The sequence below is a fragment of the Glandiceps talaboti genome, chromosome 5 (assembly GCF_964340395.1).
Source record: "Glandiceps talaboti chromosome 5, keGlaTala1.1, whole genome shotgun sequence".
In the NCBI taxonomy this organism is placed as follows: Eukaryota; Metazoa; Hemichordata; class Enteropneusta; family Spengelidae; genus Glandiceps; species Glandiceps talaboti.
Window position 1 is genome coordinate 17720774 of NC_135553.1, and position 18561 is coordinate 17739334.

The window sequence follows — 18561 nt, forward strand, 5'->3', positions numbered from 1 at the left end:
TACGATCCAAAATATCGTATTTCGGAATTATGGGAATAAATTCTACATTTCGGCATTGTAGGCCATAGGTCAGAAGTAGACCCATAGTAGATGTTACTGAAAATCACATGATTGGTTAGAGAAAAGTATATAATTTATAACTTTTATGATGGCATGATCTTATGGTGTGATTTTCTATTTTTAGTTGTTGTGTAAATTACACTGTATTCGAAGTATACTTAAGATCACTCGGGTAGGTGATTCTGGCAAGCCGAAATCTCTTCTCAGTTGTGACTAATTCCCGACTTGGACCTAAACGATCCCGTACGAGAGTATGAGAGTGTGAGTGCTAGAGTGCAACGTTAGAACTATCCATACTTATACCGTTCAACTCTATGACACGCAACATTATTGCCTTCGGTAAGGAAGGTTATATATATATATATATATATATATATATATATATATATATATATATATATATATATATATATATATATATATATATATATATATATATATATATATATATATATATATATATATATATATATATATATATGAAGTCAGTGGTAAGATTTGTCCGTAGTACAGTGCTCGTACTCGTACATCAACATCTCCTGACGAGTGATTTACTCACGAAACAGGCTTGTAGAGACGAAAAACCCGACTTGATTTTCTCCTACCCTCAACATATATATATATATATATATTAGGGTTGTCTTTGTCATAGTTTTCTCAAAAACGACTGGCTCAATTCGAACGAAATTTGGTGCACATGTTCATTATAGTAAAGACTAGATCTTACTAGGTTTTGGTAAGTAATTGTTTTCGGTAATTAGGTTATATCTTCAGAATGTACGATTCAAATTCAATATAATTCAGGCATTGATGATAACAACGTGCATGTGTCATATACAGTTTGATAATATAGCTTGTAGTTTTAATGCCTCCTTTGCATAATTTAAGTAATTAGGCTAATAATGCACACTCTAAATTTGGTATAATTTGGCACATACTTCAAACATACGAAAGGGCATATATCCTGAAAAGCTTGTTGATGTGGCTTTTTATTTTAATGAGTCATTTGCATAATTAATTAAAAGCTAAATCTTAAGAATACTCTTTTCAAATTCAATACAATTTGCTACCTACATCAACCATAACAAGGTGCATAGCTTCTACAAAGCTTTGTGACGTAGCTTTTAGTTTTAATGACTCGTTCACATAATTAATGATCTTCAGTAATAAGACAATGTTTTCAAATTTCAAACTTCACACTTTAAATTCAAATTCAGCTAATTGCTAATGTTCTAATAAGCTTGGTGATGTAGTTTTAATTTTAATGACTCATTTGCATAATTAATAATCAGTTAGTACACTATACTTAAAAATGCACTCTTCAAATTCAATAAAAATGTGGTACATATACTTCAAACATAACTAATTCCATATTTTCTGTCGCATTACAACAATTATTGTGTGTTTGAGCGAAAATCTAAAGACTTTGCTCCTATGCCAAGTTTTGGATGTTTATCCACTTGCCTAGGCATCTCTATGATTATCTTTGCAATATGTACCGTCATTAGGGTGTTGTTGTGGGCATGCCACATGGTCTTGTTGTAGTATATATATCTCCATTTTTGCCTCCCATATGGAATTGTTACTCAAATCTATTCAATTCAATTCAATTGAAACTTCATTGTCTGCATATAAAAACACAGAAAATTGTCTTCAGACTCGTTAGCAAATATTACAAAAATACACATAATTCACACCAATGAAAACAGAAATAGTAATATGCATTTACATAATGACATAAACGTTCACTTGAGGCTGTCACATTGAGATCAAAATGGCTACTGCTGATGGTAAGAATGATTTTTTAAACAAGTTCTTTTTTTTTGCAAATGGAAACGACGTCCAGAAGCTTCTGGAAGTGAGTATGTAATGCATGTGTCCGGTCATTAACTATTTTCAATGCCTTTCTTTTTACTGACAACTGATGCAAGCGACAAAGAGAAGATTGTTTGCTACCGATGACTTTTTCAGCCATGTTGACAATGCGAGAAAGATTACTTCTGTTCTTTACTGTCAAATTACCATACCAAAGTGCAATATTAAAGGACAGCACACTCTCAATGAGAGATCTATACACCAATTGAAGGACACTTTGACTTACGCCAAAGGATCTGAGTTTCCTCAGGAGATAATTCTCTGTTGGGCTTTTTTTAAGTAATGCTTTTGATTTCAATATAATGTGGTACATATGTTAAAAATCTAAGCGCACATGTTCAATAAAGTTTGTTGATTCAGCTTAACGCCTTTACAAATAATTTGCATATTGAATTGATTTTGGTAGTTATGCTATATCTTAAGAATGCATACTTCAATTTCAATATGATTTAAATAAACAAGTTATCCATAATAAAGCTGCATATATGTCCTATAAAATGTATTGATGTAGCTTACAGGTTTAATGAATAAATTGCATAATTAATGACTTTTGTAATTGCGCTTTATCTTTAAGAATGCAAGCTTCAAATTTCATATAATTTGGTTTATCAACCCAAATAATGCTCACCTGTCCTTTAAAGTTTGTTGATATAGCTTATACTTTTAATGAGTAATTTGAATAATTAATGATTTTCGTTATGAGTTATATCTTCGGGAAACACGCTTCAAATGCAACAAAATTCGGCATATACATCAACCATGCACAAAGCACAGATGTCGTCTGAAGTCTGTTGATATAGCTTTTAATTAGAATGACTAATTTGCATAATGTACGATTTTCGTTAATTAAGTGCAAACTTCAACTTCTATATTATCGAGCCTAAATGTAAAGATACTGCCTCATTAATTATCAAAATGAGTATTGTTTATTGTTTTAAATAATTAGGCAATACGTTACCTATACAAGCTTCAAATTTCATATAATTATTTTTCCCAACTATGTGGTACACCATGTATAATAGCTATGATTTAGAATTTTACTTTCAAACAATGTGTGTAGGCCAAAAAGCCTATGGTTTTTGCCTTTATGGGAGGCATTCAGGATAAATCTGGTTTGAATGTATATCCGGCATATCAACCTTCATTTAGTTGTTATGGGCATGGTCGAACTAAGAATGACGATGAATGCCTTTACCACATATATTACCATGTAATCGAATATTTGTAACATTTGTCATTACAATGCTCATTTGAAAATTTGAAAAATAAGTAACACCACCTACAGGCTTTATTTATATATCGATTAGAGAACGATTAATGCTAATCTGCGAAACTTGTTATTATTTGATTCAATATATTGTGGTACAATGTTTTCATAAATTTACATATAAAAATCAAATCTGCCAGTTCTGAACGGTGTTATTGTACGTATGATTTATTTACTGGTATTTCTTGATAAAACGATTATATTTAACCTAGCTGTGCAATTCTTCAGTTGAGAAGAGTAATACTGATGTTGGTTGTACACAGCATACAGAAGGGTGTCAAGTTCAAGACTTTCATCCCTTGTTCTCTTACTAACGCTTTCTAGCGACTGCTTTGTATGGAAATAATCGAATCACTGCCGCATCGTAATTTGGCTTTAGGGATGGTGGGTTACTTCCTGGGGGTACAGTAAAAATGGTGTTCTGGAAAATGTTGACAAACATAAGGAACATCTCGTTTTTGGCCAGAGCTTCACCGACACATACTCTTCTACCAGCCGAGAATGGTATGTAACTTTCAGCCTTTGGGATCAAGGTACCATCTTGGGTCAGAAACCGTTCTGTGAGAGGAAGAAAAAATATTCATGTATATATAAAAAAAAACAATTTTCAGAATATAATGGTATATATACAATGTATATATATTCGTGTGTATGTATGATTGCGTATATGACTTGTGTGCAGTGACTTAAACTAAGACCACTCTAAATACATGCTAATATTGAAATATACCTGGTCTAAATTCTTCAGGATCTTTCCATTCTTTCTCTGTCATATGTATCTTCCATTGGTTAACCATTATCCATGTACCTCGTGGAAGACAATATCCACCTAAAAGTGATCATATTCACGGTCATTAGATGACTGTCCATCCATCACGAATATGATCATATGTAAACATTGCGGTTATTACAACAAGTATTAAACACTGAAGTAAAGCACTTCCTCTATGTGCTACACTCGTTTATAACATTCAAGTGTAAAGTATACTGTTTCAATTGGTTTATCTACAAGCCTAGTATGTGGTCTGTCTAATGTGGTCAATTGGTAAATGGAAAAGTATACTTTTACACTAGATATGGATGCTTTAAGCGACTGTGGTTCAAACAGAAAATGCTTTACTTTGGATTTTACTTTGTAATTCTAATGGAAAGGAATCTGCATGGATCTTCGAAATGTATGAAATTGTGAGTTAAAAGGTTTATGTGAGTCCAGGATCGCCTGGTTAGTAGGAGAGCTTCAATTTCAACGAATTACATGGACCACGTACAGTACTAGTAGATAGGCTGTCATCGGAGGAGGCATGATATGAGATGAAATTAAAGGAATGAGTGAGGACATAAAAGAACAAAGCAATGCAGGTGGTTACGAACAATTCTATCTTTTCAAAATACAGGATTTACTAAAATTGTGAAATATGTTATTGGATGTAATTATATACATTGTGTTAATACACCTGTCTTTAAACGTTCTTAGCCAAGGCGAGTTCTTATTGCTTATAAAAAACTGTATACAACAGTACTGACCGACAGATGTATCACACGTAGTTGTGTGTGGTAGTCCGATTGGTGTCACAGTACGGATTCGCATGGCTTCGTGTATGACAGCTTCACAGTATGGCAGTCTTGACCGATCTGAAAGTTGGCAAGGGCGATCTCGACCAATAGCGTTGTCAATCTCATCGTGCACCTTAGCCTGTACATCCGGGTAATTCACTAGATAGGCAACACACCAGTTTAGAGCGTGAACAGTGGTATCTAGTCCAGCTGTGAAATAGACAGAAACACAAGAGATTCATAGAATATGAATAAGAAATTGATGTGATTCTTTATAGTGTGCGATTCTGCGATTGACTAACTTCTGTGTTTTACCGACACGTCCTGTTGCACACCACTTTAACCATAGACCCTCCACCAACTGATGTAACCATAACAATGTAGGCAACAGGTTTCATGTCCCATTGTTTTCTTCCGAATCAAAACACACTTTGCAAAAAGCTTCATGCTATTCGTCATGCTTTTGTCTTTACGCTTTAAGTAGCGACATGTACAGTTACTACGATATGTAACCCCTTTCGCATATCGTTGCATATACTTTCAAAGACATCTACACTTCAGCTAAAATTATTTACCTAAAAATACGTCACCTATGGTCTGTCTGATATGTACATCTGTGATTAATCCAGCATTCTCAGTTCCCTCTGCTTCAAACTTGGCGTGGAGGAGATCATCTATCAGGTCACGATGGTTGTCTGTCAGTAATCACCAAAAAAGAGTCAAATATGTTATTCGATTACTAGAACAAAGAACTGACATCTCTCAGTTTTCGTAATTAGGCGCCGGATAAGGAGGGTTCTTCAAATCGTTCTAGTCCTGTAGGTTCCTTATTCGCATTATTTGAATTATGTATGTATGTATGTATGTATGTATGTATGTATGTATGTCTACAATGTACCCACATAGCTACCGTTTAAGCTACTTACACAGCCATAACTATATATTCCATTGTCTATAAAAGTTAGTGTTGTTGCAATTCAGGAAATACGTACGATCATAAATGAATGACAAATAGAAAGTAATATTCCCATTCAAGAAGTAAGTTCATCTATACCTTTATATTGGTCAAATGTTTCCTTGTGTTCATCAATCTTCTGTTGGATGAGTTTCAGAAATTTGTCAACTATTTCTCTCATCAACTTCTCTCCACTGGTCCGTGGAATGTAGCGGAGGAATGGAATGAGATCGGCCAACAGACCACCACTAGAAAATGCATCGACTAATTCCTTGAATAAATCCATTATCTTTTTCAATTCAGGGTCGTCTATGTCATACCTTGTTAATGATAAAGAGATTGTTGTTTATATTCATGCATGGAAATGGTGAGGTTATTGGTATCATCTATGGAAAATTCAAAATAAATATCAATAAAAATTGGTTCGTATTGAAGTGACTTTGAGCAATGGACTTTTCATCGATGTTTGTTTTTAATATGGCTGTGTTGATATATGAATTGTATTTACGTCACACTCAGAATATCAGAATATGCCTTAAAACGATCAAAATTAATCATTTTTTAAGTGGACGACATTTCGTGGAAAGGCACGCTGAGAATTGACCAAATGGTCGTTGGCCACCATGTACAACAGGCTTATTCATAATGTGAGACAGATGCACTTGATATAATGATAATAAACAAACACATGCAGTCTATACATGGAAAGGCACGCTGAGAATTGACCAAATGGTCGTTGGTCACCCTGTACAACAGGCTTATTCATAATGTGAGACAGGTGCACTTGATATAATGATAATAAACAAACACATGCAGTCTATACATTCTAATTATGTCTTGAAGCTTTAGTTTCTATGGTAACTGAAATATATATATATATATATATATATATATATATATATATATATATATATATATATATATATATATATATATATATATATATATATATATACATATAATTTCATTCTTCTTTCGCCAAGTAGAGTGCTCGATCACCTTGGAGAGCTATCATACATTTTCATTGACGTAATTCGCACTGACGTGTTCACGTCGTGGATACCTGAACTTTACCATGGATTTGGAGAGAGAACTAGACAGTGAAGATGGTGTTGTTTGTAGAAGTCCATACGGACAAAACCAAGACCAAGGAAAATCGCCTCTTGAGATGGGTGCACGCCCAAGAAGATACACAGACAAGGGTTTGCAGTTTACCTTGGAACTCAAAGAAAAAGGAAGAAAGAGAGCTTACGATAGGCATACTTCAGTATGCAGAGAAGCTGAGGAGTTACTGGTTGGAGATGTAAACCACGAAGCCTTAAAGGAAGTCTATACAAGGTGGGTCACTCTATATGATGAACTTTTAACTTCTCATGATGAATACTTCAGACTTCTCGATGTTGGAAAACAGAGAGAAGAATATATATGGTTCTCGGATCATCTAGAGTATTGCCTAGGAATTAGGCAACAAATGTAGAACATTATATATAATGAACGACCCCAGTTTAAGCATCTAGCCTCATTCAAAGATGATGAAATCACACCAGATGACAGTGTTTCATCAACAGAAAGATCATCATTTGCAAGCAGAAGTACTACATCATCTAGATTAAGTACATTATCTGCACTAAGAGCCAAAGAGAAACAACGGAAAGCAGAATTATTAGCCAGAGCTTCCACACTCAGGGCAAAACAGGAACTAGAGCAAGCTAAACTAAAGCTAAAGCTTTTTGTGTGTGTGTGTGTGTGTGTGTGTGTGTGTGTGTGTGTGTGTGTGTGTGTGTGTGTGTATATATATATATATATATATATATATATATATATATATATATATATATATATATATATATACACTAATTCAGATATCTGGTTAGTGTTGTTATTATACGTAGGTACTATTAGGTTGGGTATACATTCTATACATTCTAATTATGTCTTGAAGCTTTAGTTTCTATGGTAACTGATATATATATATATATATATATATATATATATATATATATATATACACACACACACACACACACACACACACACACACACACACACACACACACACACACACACTAATTCAGATATCTGGTTAGTGTTGTTATTATACGTAGGTACTATTAGGTTGGGTAAAGATTACGATTGCTACACATGAAATAGTTACTTATCAATGTGTATGACGTAAGACATAGCATACCTACCGTTTGCCAAAGGACATGTTACAAATGACATTGGCAATCATTGTAAATATCAATGGTGTCGGATCGAAGGGTTCTCCAGCTCCGACTGTTTTCATTAATAGTGGAAGAGCATCCTCACTTACAGCTCTCTCTAATCGCTCTCCACTGGCATAATTTCTGGCGTTATAAAAAGAAATACAATTTGACAAGAAAGAACTATTAAATACGTTAATTACAAACCGGAAAAGATGCAATTACTATAAATCTCAACTACATGTAAATGATTTAAAACGACCACATTTGATATAAATACTAAATGAACAATTTTGACGTTTATTAGCATTCATGATGGAATGATAAACAATGATACTTGGTAAAACTTCAAATAGTGTTATGCGATGTATGAGTATACATTTGAGTTATTAAAAGTTTGTTTGTTTGATTATAGAAAATGCAGAGAATCTAGAGAGTCAATCTTTCTCGCTTCTTATTTTAAATATGATTCACAAACTTCCCTTACTGCTTGGTGTACTAATTTTCGGGAGTCGGTAGCTACTATATGTCTTTCCCGCCTTCAGAATTAATGTCCGCTATAATAGAGATTCCACTTCAAAGGTGATTTAATAACTTGCCTTATTGCTTGGTGTACTAATTTCCTGTGATATTTCCATGCAGGAGTGAAGTCAGCAATAACTATGTTTTTCCGGCCTTCGGAAAGAATGTCCGCTAAAATAAAGATTCCCATCAGAAAATGAACACTAAAGACACTGTACTACAACTGAATCGAAACCGTTTTTAAATAATGCTCCCAGCTTGCTGGCTTGGATTACCGAAAAAAGATCATTTAAATTACAAATGATAAGACTGTTCACATCATCTTGTATCGATTATTTTTGTCATCTAGCCAACCCTGGGAACATCATTACAAACGATCACATATTTGACAACAATTACACATATTGACCAAAAATGACACTTGTAACTAATTTGCGGGCCATATAATCTTTTATCGATTATCTAAAAATTCCTAATAATATCAGGACTAATCACAAACCACTAGTTGAGGGATTCATTATATTTTAAAAGCCAAAACAGCATGTAATTTTGTAAAGAACTGTTTTGCATATCACTGAGGAATTGAGAAATCTGGTCATAAACAATCCTTTTCCTAAACATTCCCAGGAACATACCGACCACATTTTACACTAATATATCAACTACATGTACTTTTGGAGTGTAAGATTATTAAACCACAAACAATGCATATCAACAATGATGTCACGTCATGAACAATTTTCATCTATATATCCCTAGGAACATCATCATATTTCAGCCCTATATGATCAGTAGTAATCACAAACACAACTCTTTCTTCTAACAACTGGGCTTGGCATTGTATGGGCAATTTCCAAGAGGTGTGAAGCTTCCAACTTTCTTTAATTCCTTATCATACATTGTCCCTAGTCATCGAAGTCAAACTTGTCAAGCAGCATGATGCGATAAGCATGAACATCACTTCGCTGGGTCTAATGCACCTTCACTTTAAGAATGTCTCGGTGTAATGATATGAGATGTTAATCATACACGGTAATTTCCAATACCAACTTAATAATACATTTAAACCTGCATGGAACATGTTGGAAAGTTTAGTTTTTTTTACAAATCACAAGAGGTTCGTGTGATACTTACATGAATAGATATAGGGTCGTCCAGCAAAGTCATTCTGTTTAGCGACAAGTGATTCTCTGACCAACTTAATGTTATTTAGCACAACACAGTGAGTAAGTCCAATGTTCAGAGTGAATATATCGCCATACTTTTCAGACAGTTTCGTTAACTTGGTATGCGGGTCTTTAGCGATCACTGCAAATAGTCAAAGAAGGAATAAACGTCAGTAAAAACGATTTATGGTCCATCTCTTCAGGCCCCATTTTGAAATCCTATTGTATTCTTCTGTGACAGAGCGCCCTCACAGTATGGATGATGAATGCATTACATATGGAAAATAAGAGAAACACATTATTCTAATGAATACGAGAGAAATGGTGAAAACGTTCAAAGAATTTCCTATTGCATCTCTATAGTGGTTTTCAAATGTATGGATGCTGACAGATAAAAACTAAAAACTTACACATTGCACTGCCTATAACAGGCCATCCGACTGGTCCAGGGGGAAAACCAGCGGGTTTGATCATTCCATAGAGGAGGTGACATACCAGCAGACCAAGCAATAACAATAGAACATATGTCGGGTTTGATAGTATACTAAAGAGGTGGCCTATGATTGCAGAAATCATTTTGGCTGGAAAAAAGGGATGCAACAAGAATAACGTTATCAAACTGTGAAGCGATTGACGATTAGTGCTTGACTGTCAGTAAACCAACACAATGGACATATTTTTGACGACTTCTACATTAACTTTCTTAAACTTTCTTAAAATAATTCTAGTACCTGTTATAATTTTATATTTCAATGACCTTGCATCATTCACTAAACACATGATGAGTTGAATTAGTCTAATTAGGATTGTCTTTACGTTAGGATTACGTCGTGTGGGTGTAGACATGCATTAATGAACCTGTTACATATCTACACTGCGTAGTGTTGTCTAGTTTGATTTAGTTGTGGAGGGGTCGAGGGCCCACTGTTTAGATTGGTTGGTTGACTGACTATTAAGTTCTTTCCGGTACCTCGCTCGTCATCACCATAAAGGGAAGGCTTAGTCAGTACTACTGATTTAGTGTGTGGACACTTTAGAGGGTGGGTGGGTGGGCGGTAAGTGTCCTGCTCCGCAGTGAGAAGGCACAATTATTACACCTGGGTAAAACCCTTAAAAACCCTTCTCATGCATATTTATAGTTGATAAGCCAATCACTGCTTAGTGTAGATAGTTACATATCTACACTGCGTAGTGTTGTCTAGTTTGATTTAGTTGTGGAATGGTCGCGGGTCCACTGTCTCCTCTCTGTGTTTTCCTCCACTTGTCCACTCCCAACACCCCCTCTCTCCAATACTCATCAACCCACTTACACCAACTTGAGAGGTTGACTAAGGTATTGAATCTGCAAACATTATCTATCCATTCAGGTATATTCTTGAGACTATAGGGTGTTGGTCTTGCCTGCTGTCAAACTTCACGAATTCTGTCATCCAATGTCACTATATTTTTAGGCAGCGGTAGTACCCAACTTTATACTAAATCGTTGTCTCATTTGATTTCTATTTACATATCTCTGTAGTTACTATGTATAAATATCAGTCAAATATTAGCTATTATACCAATCAGACATGTGAAAGTATAATGCGACCCAGGTCAAAATGTTTCTATTAATCGTCGCTTCCTATTTTGTTGGGCGCTAGAACCTGACCCGTTTCTAATCTTATTCATAGATTCATAGATTCATTCTGACTATAGGCCTGTCTGGCTTCTACTGTTAGCTCTGTGCTCACTCAGTCATGAGGTTCCTGTGTACCTTCAAGTTTATCAATACCTTGCAAAATACTGACACATTTTCAAGTCTCAGTACTTTTAGCAAAAGATGTCCTAAATGAAATAGTTGATGTGTGAATTTAACGCAATTTCGGTAATTTTATGTTCTTTGAATTTATTTTATTTCTATTTTTACTAGTTTTGTAAATATTGTATGCATTTTAGTCTTTCCAATTTCAGAGTGTCTGTAAATGGGGTAATCCTGTAGACATCTCAAATAAATAAATAAAATAAATAAATAAATACATACTAGTCTAATATCGTATTGCAAGTAGCTCCAGCTTGGGGACGGTTTCAATAAATGTTAATGTACTAGTCTAGCATATGCTATTATAGGTAGCTCCAGCTTGGGGACGATCTCGGGAAATGTTATTGTGTTAGTGTAATATGGTATCGTAAGTAGCTCAACGCTGGGGACTGTCCCAGAACATGGGTTTGTTCTAGTCTAGCATATATGCTATTGTAAGTAGCCCCAGCTTGGGGACGGTCTCGGTAAATGTTAATGTACTAGTCTAATATCGTATTGCAAGTAGCTCCAGCTTGGGGACGGTCTCGGTAAATGTTAATGTACTAGTCTAATATCGTATTGCAAGTAGCTCCAGCTTGGGGACGGTCTCGGTAAATGTTAATGTACTAGTCTAATATCGTATTGCAAGTAGCTCCAGCTTGGGGACGGTCTCGGTAAATGTTATTGTGCTAAATGTAATATGGTATTGTAAGTAGTTCCAGGCTGGGGACTGTCCTAGTTGCAATAATTGTAGCGTCTTGTTGCGGTTTTGAAGGTTACGTTTTTCGTCTGTTTTGGTGACTTTTTAAGTTTTAGGTGCGGGTTAAGGTGAAATGCACCTCGACTTCGGTCAATGATTTTTAGTAATGCCCCCCCCCCCCATTAAACTTTTAGGGGGTTATGAACACAGTGTATTTATAAGCCCTCCACATGGAAACTAAAAAACACATTAACGAAACATTGGGAACTGCTAGAAAATAATGTAACCTTGAACAAACTCTACCCGACCACACGAATCATATCACAAAAAAGGAACAAAAATCTTAAAGCTAAACTGAATTCTCTATAGGCCATAAAAGCCAGGCTGAAAAAAAGCCAGGCTGGTCATAATATACTCAAAATACTCGCATCTCTGCTTGATGAACAAAATTGAATTTTAAGCCAAACAAAAGCGGGAACACTGTCCCGTTAGACAGAACTGCGACTGATGAAGGACCCCAACAGCCGGTCCGAAACGTCTAAAAAGAAGGGCCAACTAAGTATCGGCCCGGGGACATATCGCCAATGTCTTCCCTGCTAATTTACCCTAATACTAGGGTCAATAACCTTGACAAAACGGTCACGTGGATAACTGACCTTCAAACCGATTTATTAACACACAAAAAAATAATCAAGTCTGAACCAGCGTGGAAAAATATTTCCACTTATTAACAAACTTGATCTAACAACCCACAGTTGGTTACATGGTAAACGGAATTTAACATTGGTGGTATTCGGAGTCCCCTTCCCCCTCTTTCTACTTACAACCTAATGATTTCAATTCCTAAAAGGGTAAAAAAATAAAGAGTATCGATAAAAAGGCAGATGGACAGAACAACGATAAACGTACGCTTACGGTACCACTGCGAACGGTATCGATACAGAAACACCACAAGGATAAACGAAAGCATTTCACGAACTTGTTTCTAGGGGGCGTCCTGGGCTTGGAGGTGTCCTGGCCTGGAGGAGTGCCCTGGGCCTGAGCCTGGAGGTATGCTGTTAGACTTTTATGGTTTCAATGGAACCGATATATGATAGGGACCCTCTCCATAAACACGAGTGCGCAATCACATTAATGATTGAAGGCAAGGGTTAACAATTCGTTGACGTGTCACTGCGACGGGCTTGGTGTTACGTTTCGCGAAGCCCGAGTGTTCTGATGCAATTCTTGTTTATATTTACGGAGTGTGCGATCCTAGAAACCTTGTTATTTTATACCCGTTTCATATATTATTTGCCAAGTATCTCAATGGTGTAACACATAAGGAACATGGAAGGGCTGAATGAAATCTATGACGCGTAGCTTTATGGCTATGACCGACCGTTATAATTTACAGCAGTGAACATACGCATACTGACCTCACTTAAGGTCAGGTTGAACCTCAATACTAAGTTCTGTGCTCTGACTACACTATAAAGCAGTAAGCTGTAGATAGTATACTAACATACCTTGTTTGACGATGCCCGTTGTCACCTCAGTGTGCCTCTAATGCGAATACGTACACTGGATAGAGGCTGTATTCGGTAGTCACGTGATAAGAACGTAAGTGTACAAATAGAATGACGTCATGGTAGTCTATGAGTAATACTAAGGGGTAAAAGCATTTGATTTACCGTTTGAAGATTGTCGGGAAATAAATTGTCGTCGGCCAAAAAGTGGGAAAAAATGCTGACCAAGTGAAGACAACAATTTTTTTCCATTGTATGAGGTAAAAGAATTGTGGTACATGTGTCTCTGAATTTTAGACTCTCGTCAAAGGTTTATACTAAATGTTGGCAAATACTGACACCGTCAAATCAAAGTTAAGAATACTGACCTGGCTTAGTACTTAGAATTTTTAAAGAACGTAAACGTTCACGAGTTTTCTGAATAAACACTTTTTGACCAGGAGAGGGTATTGTTATTTAACATTACATGTTAAATAACAGGATTACCAGATTATCACTCTTTTAGCATTGAATTTCAAACATTTCCAGGGACACAAGGGAAACCCCCTCCCTCCCGTACCCACCCCTTCTTTGCTACTTTGTATTTTGATTCAAATTACCAACTATTTTAGTATCTCGATATATTTTAAAAAACAAACAAAAGAAAGCATTCTTGATTTTTAAATATGGAACCAATGGCGTTGTAACACAACTATAGAATTGATGTGTTATTACCTTCCGTGAGGAAGATTATATATTAGTGATGGAATGTGTGTGTGTGTGTGTGTGTGTGTGTGTGTGTGTGTGTGTGTGTGTGTGTGTGTGTGTGTGTGTGATAGTTTTTTCCAAAAAAGACTGGCCCAATTCGAATGAAATTTGGTGCTTGTATTATTCATGGTAAAGACTAGAACCAGTTCAGTTTTGGTAAACATACCATGAATATTAATGAGCTATTTATATAATTAATTGTTTTCGGTAATTAGGCTATATCTTGAGAATGATGATTTAAATTTGATATAATTCGGGACATGCATTGATGATAACAACGTGCATGTGTCATATAAAGTTTGATAATATAGCTTGTAGTTTTAATGACTCCTTTGCATAATAATTTAATGCACAATTCAAATTCGATATAACTTGGCACATACTTCAAACATTAGAAGGGGCAAAAGCTTGTTGATGTCGCTTTTTATTTTATGGAGTAATTTGCATAACTAATGATATTAATGATAATTAGGCTAAATGTTAAGAAAGCACTTCTCAAATTCAATATAAGTTGCTACCTACATCAACCATAACATGGTGCATAGCTTCTACAAAGCGTGTGCTGTAGCTTTTAGTTTTAATGACTCAATCTAATAATTAATAATCTTCAGTAATAAGCCCATATTTTCAAATTTCAAACTTTATACTTTAAATTCAAATCCAACTAATCGCTAATGTTCTGATAAGCTTGGTGATGTTGTTTTTAGTTTCAATGACTCATTTGCATATTTAATAATTTTCAGTAATTAGACTATACATGTACTCACAAATGCACTCTTCAAATTCAATAAAATGTGGTACATACTTCAAACATAACTAATTCCATATGTTGCATTCCAACAATTATTGTGCGTAGGAATGAAAATCTAAAGACTCTGCTCTTATGCCCAGTTTAAATCTGTTTAAAAATGTTTTATGTACACCATAAAGTTACTGTTAGTATTGGTAGCATCTTCATTTCTGAGTCAGTTACGTCAATGTTTTGAAGGTTTATCCACTTGCCAAACATGGTGTCATTTTTGCAATACATATCACTGTTTCAATGATGCTATGAGCTTGGTCTTGTTGCTAGGCATATGGGCATTCTCGTTTTGGCCACCATGAGTACCTTAAAGCCAGTTAAGAAAACAGTAAACATTTCACACAGTATTCTTATTGATCATATATGTTTGGAGTGGTCAAAGGACATCACAACTCCCTCTCTTAGCTCTTGTATGGTGTTTATTAGTTATTCATTATGTAAATTTGGACTTTATTGACAATAAATGGGAGAACACTTGTAAGAGAGCAGAGTAGCTCTCCACGTTTATGGGAAATGAGTTGAACGAGTACATATGCTCAGTTCTCTGCTGTCCTGATTGTGTTTGTCCGGGCTTTGAATATAAACCTGTGTGATGTCCACTCAACCAATTCTCTAAAGTTCAAGTAATCCCGTGTGCAAGTACAGATATGATAGTGACCCTTTGTATAGATACATGATCTACTTGCTGTGCCCAGAGATCTTAGTAACATATTCTCTTAGCCATAACTTTGTAATATATGTAAATTAATGTATATAGGCTATACGAGAATAATGTAATAATAATATTCTTTTATAAACTTATGCACCGAGAAGGCAAAGTGATGATGACTGATCCTGATGTGAGGTGTTCAGTGTCATGGCAGGAGCTGTTATAAGCTGAAGACTTTGCTCCTATGCCAAGTTTAAATCTGTTTAAAATTATGTTATATACACCATAAATTTACTGTTGGTATGGGCAACATCTTCATTGCTGGGTCAGTTATGTCAATCTTTTAAAAGTTTATCCCCTTGCCAAACAAGTTGTTATTTGTCCAATACATATCACCGTTTCTTTGATGCAATGGGCTTGGTCTTGTTGCTAGGCGTATGGGCATTCTCTCTATGATTATCTTTGCAATATGTACCATCATTTGGGCGTTGTTGTGGGCATGCCACATGGTCTTGTAGTAGTATATATATCTCCATTTTTTGCCTACCACAAGGAATAGTTAATCCGTTCAATTCGATTCAATTCAATTCAATTGTGTTCAAAATGGCCACTATTGATGGTAAGAATGATTTTTTAAACAAGTTTTTTTTTTGCAAATGGAACCCTGTAACGACGTCCAGAGGGAAGCTTCTGGAAGTGAGTATGTAATGGATGTGTCCGGTCATTAACTATTTTCAATGCCTTTCTTTTTACTGACAACTGATGCAAGTGACAAAGAGAAGATTGCTTGCTACCGATGACTTTTTCAGCTATGTTGACAATGCGAGAAAGCTTACTTCTGTTCTTTACTGTCAGATTGCCAAACGAAAGTGCAATATTAGAGGACAGCACACTTTCAATGAGAGACCTATACACCAATTGAAGGACACTTTGACTTGCACCAAAGGATCTGAGTTTCCTCAGGAGATAATTCACTGTTGGGCTTTTTTTAAGTTATGCTTTTGTTTGTTTGTTTGTCTGTTTGTTTGTTTGTTTGTTTGTTTGTTTGTTTGTTTGTTTGTTTGTTTGTTTGTTTGTGTTTGTGTGTGTGTGTGTGTGTGTGTGTGTGTCTGTCTGTCTGTCTGTCTGTCTGTCTGTCTGTCTGTCTGTCTGTCTGTCTGTCTGTCTGTCCCTGTGTATGTCTGTCCCTGTGTATGTATGTATGTATGTATGTATGTATGTATGTATGTATGTATGTATGTATGTATGTATGTATGTATGTATGTATGTATGTATGTACGTACGTACGTATGTATGTATGTATGTATGTATGTATGTATGTATGTATGTATGTATGTATGTATGTATGTATGTATGTATGTATGTATGTATGTATGTATGTATGTATGTATGTATGTAGGTGTGTTTGTCTGTGAACACGATATCTCAAAAACTACAGCATCGATTCTGATGAACCTTGCTACATATCTTCTATGTGCTACTAGAAAAAGCTAACTAGAGTTTGGTAAACAACCAATGAACATTAATGAGTCATTTGTACAATTAATGGTTTTTAGTAATTAGGCTATATTTTGGACACACACTTCAAATTCAATATATATATATATATATATATATATATATATATATATATATATATATATATATATATATATATATATATATATATATATATATATATATATCAATATAATGTCGTACATATGCTAAACACATGTTCCATAAAGTTTGTTGATTCAGCTTAACACCTTTACAAATAATTCGCATATTGAATGAATTTCGGTAGTTATGCTATATCTTAAGAATGCATACTTCGATTCCAATATGATTTAAATAAACAAGTTATCCATAACAAAGTGCATATATGTCCTATAAAGTTTGTTAATGTAGCTTACAGGTTTAATGAATAAATTGCATAATTAATGACTTTTGTAATTGTGCTTTATCTTTAAGAATGCAAGCTTCAAATTTCATATACTTTGGTTTATATATCAACCCTAATAATGCTCACATGTACTTTAAAGTTTGTTGATATAGCTTATACTTTTAATGAGTAATTTGAATAATTAATGATTTTCGTTATGAGTTATATCTTCGGTATACACGCTTCAAATGCAATAAAATTTGGCATATACATCTACCATGCACAAAGCACACATGTCGTCTGAAGTCTGTTGGTATGGTTTTTAATTTGTCTAATGACTAATTTGCATAATTTACGATTTTCGTTAATTAAGTGCAAACTTCAAATTCTACTATATTATCTTATCTGAAATTTAAAGCTTATATGTAATGATACTGCCTCATTAATTATCAAAATTAGTATTGTTTAATGTTTTAAATAATTAGGCAATACATTACCCATACAAGCTTCAAATTTCATATAATTATTTTTCCCAACTATGTGGTACACCATGTATAATAGCTATGATTTAGAATTTTACTTTCAAACAATGTGTGTAGGCCAAAAAGCCTATGGTTTTTGCCTTTATGGGAGGCATTCAGGATAAATCTGGTTTGAATGTATATCCGGCATATCCACCTTCATTTGGTTGTTGTGGGCATGGTCGAACTAAGAATGACGATGAATGCCTTTACCACATATATTACCATGTAATCGAATATTTGTAACATCTGTCATTACAATGCTCATTGAGATTTGAAAAATAAGTAACACCACCTACAGGCTTTATTTACATATCGATTAGAGAACGATTAATGCTAATCTGCGAAACTTGTTATTATTTGATTCAATATATTATGGTACAATGTTTT

General features: G+C 34.8%; 1 protein-coding gene across 1 annotated transcript; it reads right to left on the bottom strand.

Moving 5' to 3' along the window:
- Positions 1-3184: 3184 nt before the first annotated feature.
- Positions 3185-13661, bottom strand: LOC144435788 (cytochrome P450 1A1-like). The gene is made up of 10 exons (XM_078124407.1): positions 13589-13661; positions 10014-10184; positions 9572-9745; positions 8515-8608; positions 7904-8059; positions 5811-6031; positions 5332-5451; positions 4727-4966; positions 3933-4031; positions 3185-3760 (listed from the first exon to the last, which is right to left on the bottom strand). The coding sequence occupies exons 2-10, from the start codon at positions 10177-10179 to the stop codon at positions 3513-3515; spliced, it is 1518 nt and encodes a 505-aa protein (XP_077980533.1). The 5' UTR covers positions 10180-10184; positions 13589-13661; the 3' UTR covers positions 3185-3512.
- Positions 13662-18561: the final 4900 nt, after the last annotated feature.